Source organism: Nannospalax galili, unplaced genomic scaffold, assembly GCF_000622305.1.
Source record: "Nannospalax galili isolate Female #2095 unplaced genomic scaffold, S.galili_v1.0 scaffold235, whole genome shotgun sequence".
Lineage (NCBI taxonomy): Eukaryota > Metazoa > Chordata > Mammalia > Rodentia > Spalacidae > Nannospalax > Nannospalax galili.
The window spans coordinates 6,754,283-6,778,031 of NW_008338118.1; the positions used below are offsets into that span (position 1 = coordinate 6,754,283).

General features: G+C 39.2%; 1 protein-coding gene across 2 annotated transcripts in view; it reads right to left on the minus strand.

Moving 5' to 3' along the window:
- Positions 1–23,749, minus strand: part of Arl15 (ADP ribosylation factor like GTPase 15) — a 430,866-nt gene that overhangs the window by 252,926 nt on the left and 154,191 nt on the right. For both annotated transcript variants that reach the window (XM_008832948.3, XM_008832947.3), the window contains exon 2: positions 16,276–16,420. In XM_008832948.3, coding sequence (XP_008831170.1) covers positions 16,276–16,420 — 145 coding nt within the window. The remainder of the gene's footprint in view (positions 1–16,275; positions 16,421–23,749) is intronic.

Here is a 23,749-nt window from a genome sequence, read left to right on the forward strand (position 1 = left end):
TAAATAAGTCAAAAAAATTTTCAAAGTACAATCATGACTACTCATTTATGCACAAATCATTTTATAAAGAATGTCAAGATTGAAATTATAAGAATATGCTCAGAGTATATAGTTCTATGATTAACAATACATTTAGGACTTAAATACTACCGCTGAAGGCAATCAATTTAGTTGAAACATTTGAGAATATGCATATCAGCATGCACATATACATGTACAAAGATATATACTGGGCATTTCTGAAAGGAGTCACATGAAACTGGATTAGTAATAACCTCCAAGAGAACTGGGGATCAGGAAGCCTGCAGGAGGAGGAAGACTCATTAATTCCAACTGAATGTCTCACCATGTACTTGTGTTCCATTTTTGATTAACAGTCCCACTAATTTTTTTAAAGTTTTTATTAAATCTCAGCGTTTTTTTTTTCTTTCTAGATTTATTTTATTTTAAATTATGTGTATGTATTGTGTCTGTGTATGAGTATATACAGGTGCCTGTGGAGATCAGAGGCATCAGATGCCCCTGCAACTGGAGTTATAGGCAGTTGTAAGCACATGACCTGACCACTGGGAATTAGAGCTGTACATGCTCTGAACCACTGAGCCATCTCTCTAGTCCCAGTTCCACTAAATGCTTTTTGGGGTTTTTTTTTTTTTGTTTTGTTTTGTTTGTTTGTTTGTTTTTGAGATAGGATCTCCCTGTAGCCCCAGATGGTCTGAAACTTGCTATGTAGACCAGGTTGGCCTAGATCTTACAGAGGTCTACCTGCCTCTGCTTCCTAAGCACTGAGATCAAAGGCATGCACCACCATACCCGGCTCCAGTAATTTTTAAAGTCTAATTTATCAGTAGTTTCAGAGTATGATTTAACATGTACAATTATAATGAAACACAGTCCCTTCTCAATGAAATTATCAGTAAGAAGCAAAAGATACAAATACTATTCATTGGAGGTTAAGTTATGATTGGTGCCTGGAAGTGTGAAAAGTTATGCCAAGTATAACACAAGTAAGAATGAAGATCCTACATGGTTTTTGCCTTATAGAAGAAAGTCAGTATGGATCGTTTATCCTTTGGGCTCCTTCACTACATGTCCTCCCAGTAGTTCCATAAAATATACATTATACTGCATTTAAGGCAGCATTAGGTAACAGTTGAAGAACTGGCTTTGGAATCAGAAGGAACCAAATTCAAATTCTAGCTTTGCTACTGTAGATAACTTACCAGCCTTGACTTACTCGTCTGTAACACAGGAATGAGAATATCTATATCACGACACTGTCGTAAGGACGAAACAATGTAGGCACGGTCTATCACAGTGCCTGGTTTGCGACAAATGCATATGATATGTCTGCTAGCATTGTTTTAATCAATGCATATTTGTTGATGCTTTAATCACTAAATATATTTTTTTCTGACACAATATTACAAATGTATGAGAGAGACATTTCAGATGCCCATTAATCAAATACTTAACTGAAGAGGTAGATGCTTCCCCCTGAATGAAAAATACTTTTGTTGGTGTGATTGAGATAATGAACAGTTGAAAACTGTTGCATAGAAAGTAAATGTTCATTGATTGCTCTAAGAATCTATCAAAACACATCCTTCCTTTGTGAGTTTAATGCAGACACAATGCAGCCTTCTGGTTAATGGTGCATGAAGTCACTGAATCCCAGTAAAAGTGCAGAAAGAACAAGGACACAGTCCCCCATGGCTGAACTGCTGGCACATACCTTGGTCTGCAGCAAAGCCTTTCCAGGTGTCTGGCCTCTGGGAAATCAGGGACAGTCAGTGCCAATCACAATACTCCTACTGGCACCAAAATTCCCCTGCAGGAGACTTGGAAGCTTGAATCTATGTACCTACCTCACACGGGTAGTCTATGGATTAAAAGGCAATGATTGTGAAATTCTGGGAACAAAAAGCCCTCTGCAAATGCTAAACAGTCTATTAGTGGTTTGTTCAAGACAACGCTCAAGAATGGATTTTCCAGAGAAGTAGGGCAGGTCCCAACTTTGAAACAGAAAGTTATGGAGCACAGCAGTTATGTTTAATTGGCTTTGATTCTTAAAAGCTGACAACATGCAGGCACTCAAAAGACAAGTAATATCATTCCAGAAATGGCCACACCCATATGCAAAATACAACTTAAAAAATTCATTAATCTAATAGGCAGGTTATTACTTTTACTATTTTAAATCCTTACGAACCTTCATAATAAATTGACTACAAAAATATTCTCAACTGTTCATGTTAAGTAACCTACCGATGTCATCTATAGGCATATAAATGTTTCTGCAGAATACTCATAAATGTTTTCTCCCCATAATGAACACGCATGGTGAAATTTATGCTGCCAATGTATTCAGGGTCTCCCATACTGGTGTCTCCATATCATTTTTATGATATATCTGTGGTAATTGCTGCTCAGAAAACAAAGTCTGGATCAGTACAGATAATAAGAAAATGTACTGTTCATGGGAGAGAAACTGTATTTCTCTATTTTGGTTATTCTAAATATTTGCAAAGATTAAACAGAATTGAAAGTTTAAAGCAACATTTTCAACTCACAGAGGAGTGAATGAGAAGGGCAAAAATACATGTATGTTACTTCTTTTTACATTGAATGGGATGAAGTCAAGAGGGAAGGAGTTACCATTTAGTAGAGATGCAAAAGTTAAACCATCAAAATGATTTCTCCAAGGGCTGCTTTGAGGAACCCACGGTGAGAAAGTCTGAGCTCAAATCCTGCCTTCACCATTTACTAGATGTTTCATTTTATCAGGAAGGCCTCTTCTATTTTTTAACATGTATGTTCCTCTAGCATTCAGTACTTCTTTGTGATTTTCACAGCTACAATTTTATATATATGGTGATTAATTTGTTTTATGTCTCTCCCCTACTAGACTGCAAAGATGTATATTATATATGTCAGTGCTTGGCACATTATAAGATTTTGACATTGCTAAGGATTTCTATACATCAGCTAATTTATCCCAATGTAATATCAAGACACTGCCAAAAAGAAAGTGAAGCTAAGTGCTACACTGAAAACTTGAACCTAGGTTTTCCACCTTACCCTACTGTGCCTCCTCCATGTGCCAACAAGCTGGTAGATTCATACTGATGTGTTTAGTATTGAGCCTAGAGGTACTGTGGCGCTGGGTGGGCAATAACGATGTGACTAATAAAACCATAAATTTACTTTTCCATGTGTTTATAAATAATTTGATAATAGCAACCCAAATGGATGTTTTCCGGTCTACATAACAGTGCCTTTTTTATTTATTACTGGAACAAAAATAACAGCATTAGTTTAGAAAGTCCTTTTTACTAGACATCATTAATAAGAACTGGAATTTGGGAAAGGAGAGATAACTTCCAACTGACTGAACAATGAAAGTGTGCTCTTCTCTTGCTTCTTCAAACACTAAGAATCCTCCAATGCTCTCCACTGGAGTCAGAGTGTTGATGTGACAAGATACTCCCTAGGAGTGCTCAGACTCACCAGCCACACTTTCACTGGTATAGGCTTTGACTTCCTCATCTACAAAATAAGCAGACTAGATTAGTTCTTTAAGATTACCTCTAAAATTAGTGTTCCATCATTTATATTAAATGAGGAGGAAATAGCAGTAATAGCCGAGTCAATCCTTAACGGCCTCTAGTATTTGGCTGAAGGCCTCAAGAGTAGGTCTCCCTGGGCACCATTCAAACAACTAGATGGCTGAAGCCTAAGTTACGCACTCATTTTTTCCTGGCCTATCTAAGCTACATTAGTAAGACTGAAACCTCCCCTAAGATTTAACCCCACAAATTTTAATAAATATATGAGTTGGTAACTCTCTGGGGAAATAATTGTTTGCATAGCCTTTCAGTCTTTGTTTTGCAATCCTTAAATCTAACAAGACCTGTGATACACGGGAGATGGATTTGAAAGTTTTGTACAGGGAAAGCATTCCTGGAATTGAAACAAAATTAGATTGGGGAGGAAGGTTAGTCTATTTTTATTCATCATGTGGAACACATGAGTATTTCACTTAGGCCTCCACCCTGAGTCCCGCTCTCCCCCTCCCCAAGTCTGAACAAATGCACAGGGATACTTGATGTGTGTTTCTGTAATTCCTGGATGCCTCTTAAGGAGTGCTGAAGGAAAGACATTCCAGAGATCTGGTGGTCCTCACAAGGACCAAGAGCATTGATTTCAGGGAAGTTTTGTGATGTTTGAACAAAAATCCAGCAAAATTCTTCTAAATAGGATTTCACATCATAAAAGGAAATTTAATCTACTGGCATTTATAAAACACAATCCTTTAGCAGATACAAAGATCTACTTTTTAACTTGCTTCTCTGATTAACCCATATGCGGCTAATACTGAGGTGATTTAAACACTTCATTCAAATTTTCACAAACTTTTAAAAAAATATTTCTTTCAAACTGTCATGATCTTTTTCTACTTTAATGAAATGACACACTACTTGGCAATTTTTCAAGAGTAGAAATATATATTCCTGAAGAGATTTTCAACGTTTCTCAATTCAAAGTACTTCGTTTCTCTCGGTATTTCTACCCATACATTATATCCCAAGTCTTGAGAGTCTATTTTTCTGGTTTTAAAAAAGAAAATCAAAGTGAACATTTGTATAATCTACAGTTTAACAACACCTCATATCAACAAATTCCTATCACATACGTAGGCAAGAAATTTATTCCAGAGAGAACCTACTTCTGGTTTTTAGACCAAGGAGCAAGCTGCCCAATTTTTCTCTCTCTACCAACAGGTTCTTCTCTCTAGAGGATTTCTTGGCCCACTGAATTTTGACAATAACTATCTTTTAAAAATTATGTCAAACCTGAAAGATTATTGAAGTTAACAATCCAGTAAAGTTGGAATTCCCTTTCTTCCTGGACAAAAGACCGGCATGCTTGCTTTGCTGAAACTGGGTGGACAAGCCCTTCTTATAGGATGTTTCTGGTCCTAAGAAACCCATGTTTAAGGTAGACCCTTTCAGCATGCTTGCTTTGCTGAAACTGGGTGGACAAGCCCTTATAGGATGTTTCTGGTCCTAAGAAACCCATGTTTAAGGTAGACCCTTTCTTAATAGCTCAAAAATTTCAACAAATATTTCATCTTTAATTAGATTTATATTTTCAAAACATTATAAAGTAGAGAAATAATTCAGAACAATAAAATATCCCCACAATTTGGCCACATCAACAGAGCCCATTGTTTTTTACATGCTCTTTTCCAGTTTACATTCAAATACATAGTTTTCCATAGTTTAATTTCAAATGAATGCAAATTTAATTTTTTCATTTTCTTCAACAGAGGGTTATATACATTATCCAGTCCATAATCATTTCAACTGAGGTTCCGAATTTATTTAACAAGCTCCCTAGCTTTAGGACATTGCAAATACTTTAAAGATTTAGTTATTATACACAATGCTACAAGAAATTGCCTTAATTATATTATTTCTTTTAAATTAGTAGCTTATGATAAATTGCTAATGGTGCCATTATTGGGTCTGTGAGTATTCCGGTAACTTTTGATTTATATGAATAATTGCTTTCCAGGGAAAGGGGCAATTACAACCCTGATGGCACCAGCAATGTATGTATACACCACTGCTACTACAATCTTACCAGAACTGTCCTCCCCAAAAGAAATTCATTTTTGATAAATTTAAGTTTTTTTTTAAAAAAGCTATTATTTTATGGTTTACTTCCTAGCAAAGATGAACTTTTACACTTTCCATTTATCTTTCTACCATGTATTCTGTTTGTGAATTATCTCTTTGTGGGATTACACTCTAGATGTTACCTGCAAATATTACTGATTTCTCTAAGTAGGACACTCATAGATTCTGATCTGATTCAAATATTTCTCAACAGTGCTATTTTATTTTTATGTTTATCATATAAATAATTTTAGTTTTCTAATAAGTCTAAGTTTTTATATAGTTAAGTCTAGATCTTTCTTTTCTGAATCATTCTCCTCTGGCTTCCTCCAGTCACTCTCCCGTCTACCAAACTGAATGCCCACATGTACATGTGGCTTTCTGACCGCCTCACTACTTCTCTTAGTCACCACATCTTGCTATTGGGCTGTTTCCTTCACTTCAGTACCTTCCTTCTACCTTTGTTCTTTTACACATACAGAGAGAGAGAGAGAGAGAGAGAGAGAGAGAGAGAGAGAGAGGGAGGGAGAGCTATGCAGAAGAAAAGGAACCCAGAGTCCATGTAGTAAGTTAAAGGACAGCAATACCTCTCTCAAACTCAAGCACTCACTAGTCTCTGAGTCTACGGATAAGCGTCAGCCTGCTTGGATCTCTTTTATCTTCTACTTGTTCTCTGCGATCATTAATTTGTGATCCAAAATCTTTCTCTCCTTTGTTCACTACAGTGATCATAAAGAATCAATAAGCTAAGCACTACACATCTCCCCCACACCATTACTTCACGCCTCTCTGGCACACTTAGCTCTCTTTATCACCACTGGCCTTGCACATAATCATATAGAAGCTTGCCTTTGTTCATTAAGACTTCTCAATGCTCCAACATCTTCTCACACTTTCTTTCTCCTAAGGTCAGCCTTTCTTTCACTTCCCAGTGTCTCCCTAACAGAAGCGTTGCTTCCTTTTACTGTTTCCTGATTACTCAACTACAGTCACCTCTTAACTTCCCACCTGCAGTATGGCATTGGCTTATATGTGGACAATCAGCATTTTCATCTTCTTATTTGAGGGCAATTTGTTCACCTATTTGAATAGGAATTCAATATCTGACGAAAAGTTATGAACTACATCTTATCTTCGATGATTATGGACAATATTCTCCAAATTAATGGTCAGAGATAAAACTCTCTCAGTTTTCAAATCTCTACATTCACATCAATCTTCTCAAATTTACTCATATAGTTATAGATTATGTTAAATTTTTTATATTGATAATCATGCCATTGGCAAATAAAGATAATGTTGCTTATTCCGTTTCAAAATAAAATCCTCTGATTTCTTTTCTTATCTGAAACAATGGCTAGAATCTCTGCCATCATGCTGTCCTCTAACAACTGGAATTTCTTTCTTAACTTTAAAAAAAAATTTATTTATTATTTTATGTGTATGTGTGTATCGCCTGCATGGGTAAGTGCACCTGTGTTGTGCAATGCCTATAGAGGACAAAAGAGGCTGTCAGATCCCCTGGAACTGGAGTTATGGACAGTTAGGTCTTCTGCAAGAATAATCAGTGTTCTTAACCGCTGAGCCATCTCTCCAGCCCCACAATTGGAATTTCTATTTCCTATGATGTTGACAATGTTTATCAGAAATTGATATTGAACTTTAAAATCTCATTAAGGGATCACATTTTTTAATAAGTATTATGAAATAAATTTATTTTTTTGGAGGTACAGGGAATTGAACCTGGGGCCTCGTACATGTTAGGCACTCTATTGCTGAGTTATACCTCCAGCCCCAAGTGGATCTCCCTGTAGCTCCAGCTGGTCTAGAACATATTATGTAGTGTAGGTTGGCCTCAATCTCACAGAGATCCTGCGTCTGCCTCTTGAATGCTGGGATTAAAAACATGCCATCACGCCCCACAACATGGCCTTTTCTGTATTAGGGAAGGGAGGGAGGCATTGTTTGTTGGCTTGTGTTTTGGTTTTTTGCCAGCTCTGGCTGGCCAGGTTGTCTTTCTAATGCAAATGACTCTGCATTCCTGGGCTATATAGATGTCACTTTATAATATATCAGCCTATATATAGTTATATTTGACTTGTTGATTTGTTTTTAAGTTTAGCATCTCTGTTCATGAAGGGATTATTTGTCTATAGTTTAATGCTGATTTTATGAGGGAACTGGAAAGTTTTACCTCCGTTTCAATTTTCTGAAAGCTATTGTGCACACACACACAGAGTATGGGTGGTTTTTTTAATTCATTTTTCCCTTAAAATGTTTGTTAGGAGCCAGGCATGGTGACATATATCTTTAATCCCAGCACTTGAGAGGCAGAGGCAGGTGGACGTCTGTGAGACAGAGGCTAGTCTGATCTACATACTGAGTTCCCAGGTCTGCTGGGGTTACAGGAAGACCCTGTCTCAAAAAAAAAAAAAAAAAGAAAACAAAACAACAGCAACAACAAAAAAAAGAAAAACAGTTTGATAGGATTCCCCAGTGATGCCAACTTGAAGTTTTTTCCTTATTTCAAATTTCTTTAGTAGACATAAAACAATCAGGATTCTCTATTTCTTCTTTAGTAACATTGGCAGATTTGTCCTTCAAAGAAGCTGTCCACTTCATCTAAGTTGCCAAATTTAATGGCATAAAGTTGGTTTTAATACTCTTATCCTCTGTATAGTTAAATAGTCTGTGTTAATGTTTCTGTTAGTTGCAGCAATGGCAACTTATGTCTTCTTTGATTTTTCCTGATTAGCATATCTAAGTCTTGTAAATTTTATTTGCCTTTTCAAAACAAAATAAGTTTTAGGTTTCATAAATCTTTTCTATTATTAATCAAATTGATTGATTCACATTTTGATCATTATTTTTCTTCTGTTTAGAGTTCTCTTATCTTTTCTTCTATTTGTTGTTTAATCTACTCTCTCCTAGTTTCTTAAGGAAGAGGCTAGGATCATTGGTGACACTTTTGTTTTCTTTTTTTTTAAGAAAATTTATTTATTTATTTTTAATGTGTATGAGTATATTGCCTGCATGTATGTAAGTGCACTTGTGTAGTGCAATATCCACAGAGATCAGAAGAGGGCACTGGATTCCACTGGAACTGGAATTACAGATAGTTGTTAGCCACCATGTGGGTGCTGGGAATCAAGGGATATCAGATCCCTGGAACTGGAGATACAGATGGTTGTTAGCCACCATGCGGGTCCTCTGTAAGAACAGCCAGTGCTCTTGCTGTCATCTCTCCATCCCAAGATCTTTGTTTTCTAATACCAGGGCTCACTGATTTAAGATTTCCCCCCCAAGTCCCGCTTTAAATGACATACATTGATTCTGATATGTTGCCATTTGGTGCAAAATGAGTTATACTTTCACTTTCGATTCTTTTATTCATAGATTAGCAACAAGTAATTTGGTTTCCAAATATTTGGAAAATTTCCAAAGGATGTTCTTGTTAATGATCTCTAATTTAATTCTACTACACTGGCAGATATGTCCAACCTACAGTGTAGGGCTGCATATGGTCCAGGACAGCTATGAATGCGACCCAATACAAAATCATAAACTGAAAACACTATGAGATTTGTGTGTATGAGGTTTGTTTTGTTTTGTTTGTAATTCAGCTGTGTGGTTTCTGAGCATGAACTCCGTAGATGACAATGTCATGTCACAATGTCCAAAGCCTGGACATGCCTGTTACAGTTTAAATATGTATTCAGTACCACTTGAGTTCACCAAGATTTACTGAGACTTTATGTGTTGTTCTAGGTGATGATCTAATTGTTCCAAGGGCACTTGAGAAGAATTCTGCCTTCTGTGGTTGGGTATAGTAGTCTGTAAAAATGAACAAGGTCACGTTAGTAGACAATGTTGCTCAAGCCCACTCTTTTTTTTTTAACAGTGAGAAATTTCTATATTATTGAAGCTTGCTAATACAGTTTTGTCAGTAAATAACACTCAAAAATTATAGTAGACATATAGAATTCCAAATCTGCATTCTAAAACACAATTACATTTTTAAAATTTGAGAGTTGTATCAGTTTAGTTATTAAAGTACCTTAAATTTTTTTAATCATTTTTTTAAATTTTTAATAACTACATGATTAGAAGAAACATTTCACTACAGATTTAACATATTCAGTAACACACTCCAGAGCAAGAGTACATCTCTTTCACAAGTGGGTGCAAGTTTCTAGGTTCACAGTTGAGTTAATACAGTTATACAATATTGAACTCAGTATAAGCCCTTTAAGACATAAAATTGAATGGGTTTTATTTTCAGGTTTCATATTTTTTAAAATTATTTATTTAATAGCCATATAATCAGAAGAAGCATTTCATTACAACAGCACTGACATATTCAGTAACAATTTCCAGAGCTAAGATGCATCTCTTTCAAAATTGGCTGTAAATTTTTAGGCTTAGATCAAGCCCACTCTTTCTTGGCTGATTTTTCATCCTACAACTATCAACTGATGAAAGAGAGAAATTTCTGATTTTAACTGTGGGTGTGCCTATTTCACTTTGACGTTCTGTTTTTGCTGTTGTCGTTGCATGTATTTTTAAGTAGCAGTGTTACGTACAGAAATATCCAGTCCATTTGATTAAATGATCCCTTCATCACTATGAAAGCTACCTTTTATCCTTTGTATCATTCTTTGTTACAAAGTTTAATCATCTGATATTAACATAGCTACTATCATTTCCTCTGACTACCACTGGAAAGATATCTTTTCCCATTCTTTCACTTCAATCTATTTCTGTTTATACATATAAAATAAAAATAATAGGGACTGGAGAGATGGCTCAGTGGTTAAGGACACTGGTTGTTCTTGCAGAAGTCCTGGGTTCAAATCCCAGCACCGACATGGCAGCTAACAACTGTTCGTAACTCCAGTTCCAGGGGATCCAACAGCCTCTTCTGTCCTCCACGGGCACTGCATGACATGGGTGCACTTACAATACATGCAGGCAATACATGCATACAACATAAAATAAAAACAATAAATAAAATTTAAAAAAAAAAGAAAGAAAAAGATATCTTAAAAATGTGCTTCTTTATCGTGCTAAAATCCTGACCAAACACAATTTGGGGAGGAAAGAGTTTATTTTATATAACTGATCACTGAAAGAAGTCAGGGCAGGAACTTAGGGCAGGAAGTCAGAGCAAGAATCTCAAGGTAAGAACTGAAGCAGAGACTACAGAGGAATGCTCCTTAGTGGCTTGCTCCTCTGTCCTGTGCAACCCCCACACCCAAGGCTCAGGGAAGGGGGCAGAAAGAGTGTAAGATTGTAAGAGCCAGAGGATCAGGACACTTGCTGCTAGATGGTGTCTTCTAGACATCATAGGGAAGCAGTATCCATGCAATATCAACAATATGGTTGCCTAAAGCAGACCTGCATTATGATAATAACAGCTGACATGTTAACATGAATGGGGAAATTTCACGAGGCTTCACCTCTAGATGAAGAACTACAGGCTGCTGAGGGAGATCAGTTTACTCCAGGGGCAACCTCGTTGATGTATTGCCCAGTCCCAAGTGGTTAGCCATAAACACGTGTCCACTAAACAGACTTAATACACATGTGCCTGTGTCTATGGGTGTGTCTGTGTCTGTGTGAAACAATAATTAAGGAAGGGGACATAAAGTTGAAAGGGAGGTAGGGGCATGGGAGAATTTGGAGGGGGATGTAGGGTAGGGTGATGTAAATACAGTGTTCATGTATAAAATTATCAAAAAAATTTTTTGAAAGATTCTTTAGCAACAGCAGATGCTGGAATATAAGCTCCCAAGGACAAGAATGTTTGTGTGACTGGCTACCTGATGCATTATTACTGCTTAACTTAGTAGCACATACAATAAACACTGAGTATGTAATGGATAGATGAAATAAAGGTGGTGCTTTGTGTCCTTCTTCCCTCTCTCTCCCCATTATTTCTAGACAATCTCATCCAAATCCACATTTGAGTTACTTCTCGTCTGTAGCTGTTACTCCAAAATCTTTATAATCTGTTTTTCTTCAGTATTTGCATCATTGTTAGATGTCTTGCCAATACTAAAAATTAGCACATCTCAAACAAACATTCTTATTTATCTTTTATTTTAAAACTGCTCGTTATGTTTTTTCTACTTTTTTTAAAAACAATTTTATTCAAACACCAAGGTAGAAACACCAGTCATTATTGATTTTTCTTTTCCTATCACCCACTATGAGTGCCACTTCCACAGTATTGATTACATGTGCTCTTAACTCCCTATCCCCACAATCATTGTCTCTTCTCTACTCTTGAGCCTTGGATCCCAACTTCCTCTATGCCTGTGCTGTGCATCTTGATCAGGAACATAGACTTTTCTCTGAATCATCTATGTTTTGGATCCCTGCTTCCACCAGCGTGGTGGCACAGGCCTTTAGTCCAAGCACTCAGGTGGCAGAAGCAGGTAGATCTCTATGAGATCAAGGCCTTCCCGGTCTACACTGCAAGTGTCAGGCCAGCTGGGGTTACAGAGAGACCCTGCCTCAAAAACACCAAAAAATAAAAAAATTAGCAAGCCTTCTTTCAATCCCCTAGGCTAGAAATGATCACTTTTAACTTACATACCTACACCATCAAGTACAGCACATATTATAGTGTCTTTTTTTAATAAATAATTTATTGAAAATTTCATACATGCATACGAGGTGTTTTGATCAAATCCATGCCCACTTTCTCCCCTCCAACTCCTCCCATATCTTCCCATCACTTTTTTCTGATAACTTCATGTACTCTTTCTTCTTCTTTGATTTATTATTTTTTTATGGGGCTTTTCCTACTCTAAAATTCCCTCCTCTGAAGAGGTAACCCTAAAGTCTTTTAAGGATTACATAAAAGCTCCCAAACATTTTCGACATTTTTGGTCTTTGGAACGGAGTAGGTTGCTAAGAGGCCCAAGGACATTGTGAGTTTTAGCCAAGAAACTGACTACTTTTCTTTGGGGTCTTTTTACCCTAACTGCCTAGCCAATTCCTACCTCCTATTCTTATCACACCATCCTCTGAAGAGGTTACCCAAATTGCCAATAGGGAATTGGGATGCAGACCACTTTGGCTTCTTCCATGCTGAACAGGGACAAAGGGTGAGGCAACTGGGGTACCCCTTCAGTGGATCTATCTAAAAGATTCTCAAATTGCATAACTCTTATCTGTAGGGGGAAAAGAAAGTCCTTGACTGGTGGATAGGAGAGGTGAAGAAGTAAAGGCAAGAGTAATTAGCATTACAAGTTCTAGACAGGGAACTAGAAAAAAGTCAGAACAGGGCAATTTTCAAATGTTCATATGAGAGTATCCATTGGAGTTTCTTGACAAGGGCTTCCAAAGCATCCCTCTATTGGGCTCCTCCTCGTTTTTCTTTTGTCTTCCAAGGCCAGACTCTAGAGTGATGGATTCAGATTTGCTTTCAGGTATTTTGATAGCACCACGTGGAGGCAGGATTCAGGGGCTCTAAGGCAATCCCCTGCATTCTCAGCCCCTATGGCAGAAGGAGACCAGAGGGAGACCAGAAATTGGCACTCTCTGATGGTCTGCTGAGATCAGAGCTGCTACACCAATGGAGGCTGAAACCCACCCTCTCATAGTGTCTTAACATGGAACCTGACATATGATAAACAATAGGTGTGAATCATTTTATCATTTGAAAACTTATCTACCAAATCCAGTGTAAACTTCTTGGTGGCATGGTCCTCCAAATAGGCCTCCAGAAAGGTGTACCAAGCTTAAGATAACAGAGACTCAGAGAAGTCTGATATCCAGAATGCTAGCCAACTTAATATCTAATTCATCGGAAGAATCAGCTAGAACAAATCTTATGATTGAGTCCAGTAAAAGGAAAACATTATTTAATCATTAAAGGAAAACAAATATAAAGCACATTGCAATCTAAAAATAAATTATAAAATCCTTGGTAGATAATTTTTATATTATAATTCAAAACTGCTCATCTAGAAATAATGCTAAAAGATAACTGATAAGTGAAGAAAATGATAATTTTGCTGCTCTTACACATATTTTAGAAGTGACTTTGCTTGAAAAGAATTAACAAGGTAATGATGTTTATATAACTTCATAGTACATTACTCAAAAGATAGTCACAAATTTACAGACAACTGCTAAGTACATGCTTGTATCAGAAATCCAAAGCCGTAGGCAGCCCTGAACTTCATTGGAAGACCTGATTTGGCATCTTATCTCTGTGCCTAGCTATGAAACAATGAACACATCACTGTTTTTTACATTATTGGGTAATTTATAAACAGAATGTGAAACAATGATTCTTACCTATTAGAGAAGGTGGTTAAAAGGCTCATGGAAGACAGGGTAGGTAAAAACACAATGGAGACTCCATTTATTATCATTTATTCTTTCAAAAACTGTCTATTATCTATGTATAAACTTTGTGCCAGTCTGTTTATACAATGCCAAGTAAGATGTGCCGCTTGTGCTTAGCAGCTTAGAAGCCAGAGGGGAAGGAGCAAGCAATTGAACTACGTTTGACAACACTGAATGGAGGAACATGGACAAATCTGGTGAAGAGGAAAGAGGACTCAGTGCTGTCAGAAGGCCAAGGAAGCTCACTAGGAATAGCTCTGTGCCAAGTGGCTCTGGGAGTTTGGCACTCCTGAGGCTTCCCCTCGCTCTTTAATCAAGGAGTATGCATATTTTCATATTTACTTAGAGTCTACTGTTTTGGGATGTTTTTTCTTTTAATCTATAATTTTTTTTCTTTTTTGGTCTTTTTTTGAGACAGGGTCTCCTTGTAGCCCCAGATGGTCTTGGAATCTATGTAGACCAGGCTGGCCTTGAACTCACAGAGATAGATCCGCCTGCCTCTGCCTCCCAAGTACTAGGATTAAAGGCGTGCCCCACCATGCCCAGCTTAATCTATAATTCTCAGATCTAGAAAGTCTTGAAATTCATACTTTTCTCTAACTCGGTGGCAAAACCAGAGCTGAGCTGTATGAGGCTTTCCTACTTCAGAAACCCTGAATACTTTCATGACCCATCTGTCACCTATTGCCAGAAATTGCATCATCATTGGCTTCTTTTTCTTTCTTCTTCCAAAGCCAACTGGTCACCAAACCCTATCGATTCTAGCCCTCAAACATTATTATACTGGACATTCTTAGCACCCCACTCTTCCTGTGAGTACCTCAGCTAAGGCCGTCATTACCTCAAACATGCCGTTACCATCATCCACTGTCTCAGCCTCTAGCAGTGCTCCTCATGGAGTTCAGGCCCCAAGTCCTGGCCAGCTTGGTCCTTCTCAGATGGATGTCTGAGCATGTTGCTCCCTTGCTTAGAATATTCTAATGTCTCTGTACTCTCTGGGTAAAACTAAAATTTCTGAACTTGGGGCAAAAAATTTGGCTAGACATACCATATCTCTTATGATTTGTCTCCTGGGACTCTTAAGAAACATAAAACGTGGTTCCTAGGAAGCATATATGACTTTGTTTTGTCTTTCTTCACGCACCTCAACCTCTTGTTCCTGTTTACCAACCTGCCTTACTTAGTAGCTTCATATCCAATAGAGACAACCTCATCATGCATCCTGCCTTTCCCCAATTCCAGGGAGTACTGATGGTGGCTGCTTTGTAGACTTCTGGATGAGCTTAAAGTCTATGTGGCCAGCGGGCCAGATATCCAGGAGTACTGGGGTCACTGTTATCCCAGTAACCTTTTGAGTAGGCACTCAAAAGCTTAGTTGAGTACTTCCACCTTTCCCTGAAAATCTCTTACCCTACTTATTCCTGATGCTGATCCCATCTCAGACTTTTCTTCATCTACAACTATTTTTCAATTATTTTATTTAATATATGCTCTGCTTCCCTGCCTCATTCTCAGAAGAAATAAAGGAAATATTATGGGGAAATGAAAGCTCTATGCCAGGGCTTCCCAACTTCACTGCTGATGGCATTTTGGACTAGCTAACTCCTTGCTGTGGGAGCTGTTCAGTGAACCAGAGTGTTCAGTGGTATCACTGGCCTCTGCCCAGAAGCCAGCAGCATCCTCTCCCAGCTGTGACAGCCAAAATGTCTCTATATACTGCCAAGGTCCCTACCTTCCACATGGGACAAAATATCCGCTGACTGAAAAAAAATCACTATTTTAAACGGACACAGAAATTTAATACTATTAAGCCTTCTTCAAATCTTTTTAGAAAGAGAATATTTAAAGTTGAAATAAATGTACTACTGAAGCACTAATTACAAACTGACCAGAGGGGAGGAGCCACATCAACAGCACAGGAAATTAGCAAGGCTGGGGGGCAAAAAGCAGAAAGAGGGGCTGGAGACATGGCTCAGCAGTTAAGAACACTGGTTGTTCTGGCACAAGACCCGGGTTCGAATCCCAGCACCCACATAGCAGCTAACAACTGTCAGTAACTCCAGTCCCAGGGGATCCGACAGCCTCTTCTGACCTCCGAGGGCATGCACCGCATAGGTGCAATTACCTATATGCAGGCAATACACGAATACACATAAAATAAAAATAATAAATAAAAAAAATTTTTTTTTAAAGCAGAAAGAGACAAGAGACTTGGTCCAGCACCCACCTGTGGTTGACACAACGTTCTCTGGGCTTTCACTGCAGAGCTTGGACAACAGACTGGTCTTCCCAGAGCCTGTGAGGCCTATGCACACCAAGTCATACTCTGGACGTGCAGGTGGTGGTCCCTTGCAGCAAAGTGCTCGAAAACACTGCCCAAAGAGATAGAAGCAGGGAGACAAACTTAATAACACTTATAATGACTACACAAGTATCAAGAAGTAACTAAGTTCCCTATTGCTTGAAAGGAGGGAAACAGTAACTTTAGGTGGAAACACCTGGCCCACAACACCTTAGCAAAGCAATGAAGGCTACCATCACCAGTCATAAGACCTGTCTACATGGCTTCTCTTCCAGCTATGGCAGGATCATGAGGCACAGTGTCCTCACAGCATCCTACCAATATGTATCACCTGAACCTACCCATGAAGAAACCAGATAAAGCCAATCTAAGGAGTATCCTATATAATGCCAGAACTGTTATTTTTTTTAAAACACCAATGTCTAAAAGTCAAAGACTAAGGAACTGCTCCTGGTTAAGAATAAGAAGACATGATATGAAATGCAACACATTTTAGATTAGATCCTGAATCAGGAAGAAAAAAGTGCCATAAATGACATTATTGGGACAACCACGAGGACTGAATATAGACTGCATATTAGATAACAGTGTTGCATAAGGTTAAATTTCCTGAATTAAGTAACTGTGCTGTCATTATGTAAGAAAGTCGTTGTTCTGAGAAAACACACACTCAAGTACTTAGAGGTGAAGGGTCTTGAAATCTGCAATTAACTGGCTCAGAAAAATTCTAAGTCTCCTACCTCCATCTGGTGAGGTTGGATAAAGCAAACATGGAAAAACGCAAACTGTTGAAGCTAGGGAAGAGTCCATTCAGTCACACAAGGGGGGGGGATTGAACCCAGGGCCTTGCACATTCTAAGCAAACAACGTACCACAGAGCTATATTCCCAGCTCTTAGTCTTCTAAATTTTGATGTCAATTCAAAAGAAAAAGATTCTTTAAAATCATTAAAGAGTTCATGGTGCATCTCTGCCTTCACAACCTTTGCTAAATCCTATCAGGTGAACTGACCTCAGGGTGCTATGAGCTGTAGTATAGTTTGTGAACTACACAAACTTATTTGATCTACAAGACTGAAGGCAAGGGGATTGGAGGTATAGGATATCATCACGAAGCATTTGATATCTCTATGTATGTAACACCACTTAAGGTGCATGGGCCAGCTTTTGTAGCACCTGAAATATCTCCAATATTCACATTTGTATGAACACTGATTCATATAAGAGAAGAAAAAGGGAAAGTTGGGAAGGAGGAAGGCAGACTACTCTCTTCTGCTTATCTGGAGGCCATAAAGGAAAAGACCTATAAGAAGCTTGTGTTGATTCTTCTTAGTCAGAGAAAATCGAGTCCTACTTGGCTGCCACACTCTCACAAATCAAGTTTGATTGTTTCTCTTCCTCATTTCTTGCAACTGATCAAGTCTAGTCCATAGACTTCTGAAATAGCTCTAGAGTCTATTTGCTTCTCTTGAGCCTAGGCTGTGAACAGCAGGACATCAATACTCTCCCACTGGTTCCAGTAATATTTATCCTTGCCCTCTGCTCTCCACAGCACCCACTGTAAATGCTTCTAAAGAAAATCCAATTTTATATCCTTACTCTGCCTCAGTGACTTGTCCTGGTTCTTGAACCCAAACCTTATCACAGTCTATAAGGCCACCTGGCACATGTTCCAGCCAACACCATCAGCCTCTTGGTCATCATTCTTTCCAAGCCTTCTTGAGCCTCTGTTACTTGAAGCCCTTGCCCATGCTGTTCACTCGTCGAACCGTGGGCTTCGCCAACTCATCAGTTCCTGGGTTTCGGCTTACCCACCCCTTCCTCAGAGCAGACGGCTCGGATCTAAGCCTGCATTAGCAACTGATGTCAAGCTCTCACAGCATGTTTGCAAATTCATCATACAGACAATTACAGTTTCTTATTCACCACCAGACTGTGGGAACCACGTGTGTCCAATTTTGTCTCAGTAGCCCTAGTTCCTGGCAGCACACAGGGCACAGAACCTACCCCCAATAAATCACTGTTGGACGGAGAATGAATGACATTTAAATTCCAGCTAAAAGAGAGAAATGAAAGCACAAAGGCTGATAGGATGCTTGATCCGTGCTCTCTGGCCCCCCTTATGTTTCAAGAAAATAGTGTCAAAATAAGAGAAACCCTTGACTTTTCCACTTCACTTCAAATGCCAGAAGTTAGCCAAATACCCAAAGACTTGTTTTGATGTACAAGATCTACTTTCTCAGTAGACCAGAGCTTCTTTTTGTCCTAAATTCATTTTCCTCCTGGTTTTAAGAGGTTCTGCAGACTTCCGGAAAAAAAAATTTTATGATCCATATTCTACACAGATTTATTAAATTCTAATCATATTGCCTCTCAGTCTTTTCAAGCCTGAGGAGTCCTAATTATTTCAGTCTGTCTTCCTATGGTTACCCCTCCTACCCCTTCATCTGTTGCTCTCCTTCAGCCTTACTTTAGTTCCATTATGCCTTCTCCTTCAAGATTAATGACCACAACAGTAAACAGCCTTCTATATGCCAACACATCATATTCTGGACTCATACAAAGACTGGCTCACACTGTCTGCAAACTTTTTTCTCATCCATGAAGAAGCATGGCTCTTAGACCCATGAGGAGTTTTTCCTAGAGACAGATCTGTGTTCATGCATATGTATTCCCTCAAGGATGACCAACGGCCAGCAGCTGTTCACAGTAAGAGGGGTCATCTTCCACGTTTAGCTATGGCAGAAAACACTACTCACATAGACTTGCTGGGTTGCTCTGGTCTTTGTTGGGACAAACAGGAAGACTGTATTTCTGCTCTAGATACCACCATCCCCATCTCAGTTCCTCTGCACCATCTCCTCAAAGGCAGTATCCCACTACCATTGATCAAATTACCATAATACTCAAATACAAAGTGAAGTATGGGTGGCTAGTGAGATGCCTCAATGGATAAAGGTGTTTGCCACCAAGCCTAATGACCACAGTTCAATCACTGGAATCCACAAAGCAGAAGGAGAGAATGGACAAGTTATCCTCTAATGTCCACATGCATGCTGTGGTGTGTTCATCCCTCCCTTGAGTAAATAAAGCAATGTATTCTTTTTTATAATATTTTATTTATTTTTGTGTGAACAAGCATTTTGTTTGCATGTATGTAGGTTCACCACATGCATGCAGTGTCCGTGGAGGCCAGAAGAGGGCACTGAATCCCCTGGAACTGGAATCACAGATGGTTGTTGGCCATATTGTGGGTGTTGGGAACTGAGCCCAGGTCCTATGCAAGAACAACCAGTGCCGTTAACCACTGAGCCATTTCTCCAGCCCCATATTTTTGTTTTGCTTTGTTTTGTTTTTGGTCTTTTTGAGACAGGGTCTTCCTATAGCCCCAGCTGGCCTAGAACTTGCTATGTAGACCAGGCTGGCCTTTAACTCACAGAGATCCACCTGCCTCTGCTTCCCAAGTTCTGGGATTAAAGGCATGTGCCACCATGTGTGGCCCAGCCCCATATCCTTAAAGAACAAAATGAAATATGTGATTGTCATATCACCGTCTTTAAATTATTTACTAACCAGTATCATTCATTCAACATATTTTGTCCCAAAGTTTCACAGTTTCACCTTCATGTTCTCTTTAATCCCGAATACAGCAACTTTATACCCAAGCCCATCAATATCTACAGCATTTACTCCAGGAAACCTCAGACACTTCTGACACAAACAACAATTTAACAATAATGTTCTACCTCTCTTCTCCCTACATTCGTCACAGTGATGTCAGTCCCACTCCCATGGCTCGGGTCACACAGACTGCAATGGCACCATCATGACAATTCCCTGTGTACATGCCCACCAGTGTCCCAAATCCTCAGCTCTGTAGTCTCAACTGTTCCAAACGAATCCAAACTAAATCTGAATGAAGGAAAAGTCTCACCTCTCTCCAAAACTCAGACTAGGAGAATACGGCATTTTAGTAAATAAATGCTAGACTAACATTTCTTACAAGACAGAATCTTTAAAATAAATGAATCCTAGGAGTAAATATTTATTTATAAGTACATAAAATAAATATATGTATTTGAAATGAATCTTATGGTTAATAGGAAAAGTACCAGATTTTGAGCTAACAGAATTTTTAAGTGTATGCCATTTCAAATTGAGGAGGAATGTTCATGGTTTTTTTTGTCAGCTCCTAAAAACTGTACAGAGTTTCCATTTGTTTCTTGTTTTAAAACTTAATGAAGCTTTGGATCTTATAGTCAATTTACTTAAAATTACTCAGTTTGGCCTCTAGACTATACTGTACCAAAGTTCATTGTGTTTGTCTCTGACAGCAGCTCTTGCATTGTTAAGAGTAAGCCCCTTTCACTGCTGTACAATGCAAGACACAATGCTGTCGGCAGTCCTGACGGCCAGCGGCAAACTCAGGCTTCATTCCCAGGCCAGACACTGAGGCATTGTGTGACTCTGCTCGAGCCCCATAAACCTATCCATGCTTCAGCTTCCCCATGATTAACCAGTAACTTTAACACTCTCTGCCACTTCCTTTCTTCAGGAGGATGTTGGGAGGCATGGGTTCAATGCTTTATACTCCTAAGAAAGGCGACAGACGGGCAAATAACTGTTCATCATGATGCTCATTTTCCTAAGGTATCTTGGCTGCTAGTTAGCTTCCTTGGGCAGGGGTCTGGCAACGTGATACACAGCCCAGTCTGGAGCCCTTTCTATCAGCACACAGCAGCCCCAGGATCATAACTCCACCTCAGTTCAACCCAAGATGCTGCACACAAAACCCGGGGTCCTATGAAGCAGGAAACAAAGAAGAGAGTCAGTCTGAATTGTAATTGCACTCTCTGGGGGGGCAACCATCTTCTTGGCCTCCCTTGCCCAGACTATTTCAGTTCACCAGCCTTTTCCCACAGGGTTGGCTATGACTTGTTCATCTTTTGTGGGAAGAAAGGTGAACACATGTCTTTGGAATGAAATAATCAGCAACAAGTAAAACTGTAAGGGTAAAGTGAGGGCTTGCCTTCTAGTCTGGCAGCCCTATACCAAGACAGTAAGAGAGTGTCAAAATGTCCCAGTTTCTGTTGGGGGCAGTGTTTGACATTTGGCTCAAGCCTGGCTGAGCAATGATGACAGTAGGTATTCCTTTGAAAACCAACACTGTAAAGTACTAATTCGGCATTTCGCTATGCATCTCATAGCCACCTTGATGACTCTAACCATCCTCATTAGTCCCCCAAACAGCATGGACACTTGTCCTTCTTACTACTATGTTCTTATTCACTAGAAGGAAAAGCCTTCCCCTCTCTGTCTACTTGGTGAACCCCTAGTTGAAGTTCTGCTCTGAGGGCACTTACTCAGGGAAGTCTTCCTCAACCTCCTGAGAGAACAAACCCTCTTCCCTACTCCTTAGTCCTGTGTGCATACTTCTAGCACTGTAGATAATACCATGCCAAATGTAGTTTTTTCTATGAAATTTACTATCTGACAGAAATTGCACACAGACCCAAGGACATATTTGTTTCTAGTCTCATTACCAGTTCTAAAAGCTAAAATTGCATAGCTTCCGAGGGTGGACAGGCATCAAAATGCAGCAACAGAATTGTCCCGCCAGCACATATTTCTGGGTGAGAAGCCTACTCAAAGGCCACCCGCCCTGGCACCAGCCCCTGCACTGCCAATATTTCCTACCATCCTGTCTCGTGAAATTCTTAGCCTTTTGGGACATGCCATTTGTTTCAATCAATGCTCTGTTTTTCATCATGAATACAAGATTTTATTCTGAGCATGATTTCAATTTGATTGAAGCTCTGTATAGTTGCTGGAAAATTTTCTTGAGTCAGCTTCAAGCCTTTCCCCCAGCTACACAGACACTGACTGCCCAAGCCAGTTTCTTCCTTATTTAAATACAAGTCTCATCAGACTAAAACCTAAAGGCTCCTAAGATAGTCATGTCTTTTCTTATATAAGGATAGAGTTTTTAGCACAGTACTCAAGAAATGCTTGCTAGATTATTGAATCTATGAGTTGGTGCCTTAAAAGCAAGAGAAAACTCACCTGTTTCTTAAGATACCTCTTTTAGGCTGGAGAGTTGGTGCAGCCTAGTTAAAGGCTCAGGCTCACAACCAAAAGGATCTATTTCTCATGTGGCTTGACTTCAAACTCAGAAAGAAGCAAGTGCATATTGTTTTAAAAGGTTTATTTTCTTTGGTTGGTTGGTTGGTTTATTTTATTTTTTTGAGACAGGGTCTCACTATGTAGCTCTGGCTGGCCTAGAACTCGCTTTGTAGACCGGGATGACCTAGAAGACTCACAGAAATCTGTCTGCCTCTGCTGCACCACTACCCCTAGCAAAACTTTTATTTTAAAGGAAATTAATTCCTAGAAGTGCTTTTTGTTTGTTGTTGGTTTTGTTTTGTTTTGTTTTACATGTAGTGCTAGGAAGGAATCCAGCATAATCAAATGTGTCTGTCTTTTGAAAACATAATACAAAGCACATTTCAATGCCAAATCTGTTGTAGGAGAGAGACATCAGGATAGGGGGCGTCCATATAAGTCAAAACAACAACAACAACAAAAGAAGTAGCTAGTACTACTGAGCACCAACTATAAGTGATTTGTGCGCATTAATTCATTTTTTTTCCCTAGAACAATCTAGTAAGGAAAAAATACTATGATTCCCATTTTTTAGACAAGAAGACTAAGGCTCAAAGAATGTGAGGTAGCTTGTCTATGAGGAACACAATTCAGATCCCAGTAGTTTGGCTCGACTGTTTCTGGAGCCACCGGAATGCCAGGCCTCTTACATCAGAGAGTGTCATGCAGAAGCAACTTAAGAGTCATTCTTTGTAAAGGGCCATCCAGATAAGATGTGTCAGCATGCTAATTAAGTGGCAGAACTGCAACTCTGGCCAGGACTGTTCAGCTCCAGAGCCCTGTCTCAGGTACTAGTGGCTCTGGAACTGCTACACCCAGAGCTAGGGACTAGAGCATGGTAAGTAGGCTGCCTTTTCAGTTGTTTGGAGGTAGAAGAATTCTATGGGCAAGTGTGATTATGTGATTGAAAAGTGCCTGGCAAAGGAGATGCAAGTCTCTGTTTCCTTTCTTCCCTGCACTATCTTTTTACCTTGAATGTACCATTCAATTCAGGCAAAGTGATGCCCTGCATCTGGTCTTCCGTCTCCCCACTTATCTCATCCGGTGCCCCTCCCAACTAACTAAATTAGGGAGCAGGGAAACAGGGGGGGATTGGCCAGGACAGAAAACAAGAGGAGAGCTGGGCATGGTGGCGCACACCTTTAATCCCAGCACTCGGGAGGCAGAGGCAGGCGGATCTCTCTGAGTTCAAGGCCAGCCTGGTCTACATAGTGAATTCCAGGACAGCTGTAGCTACA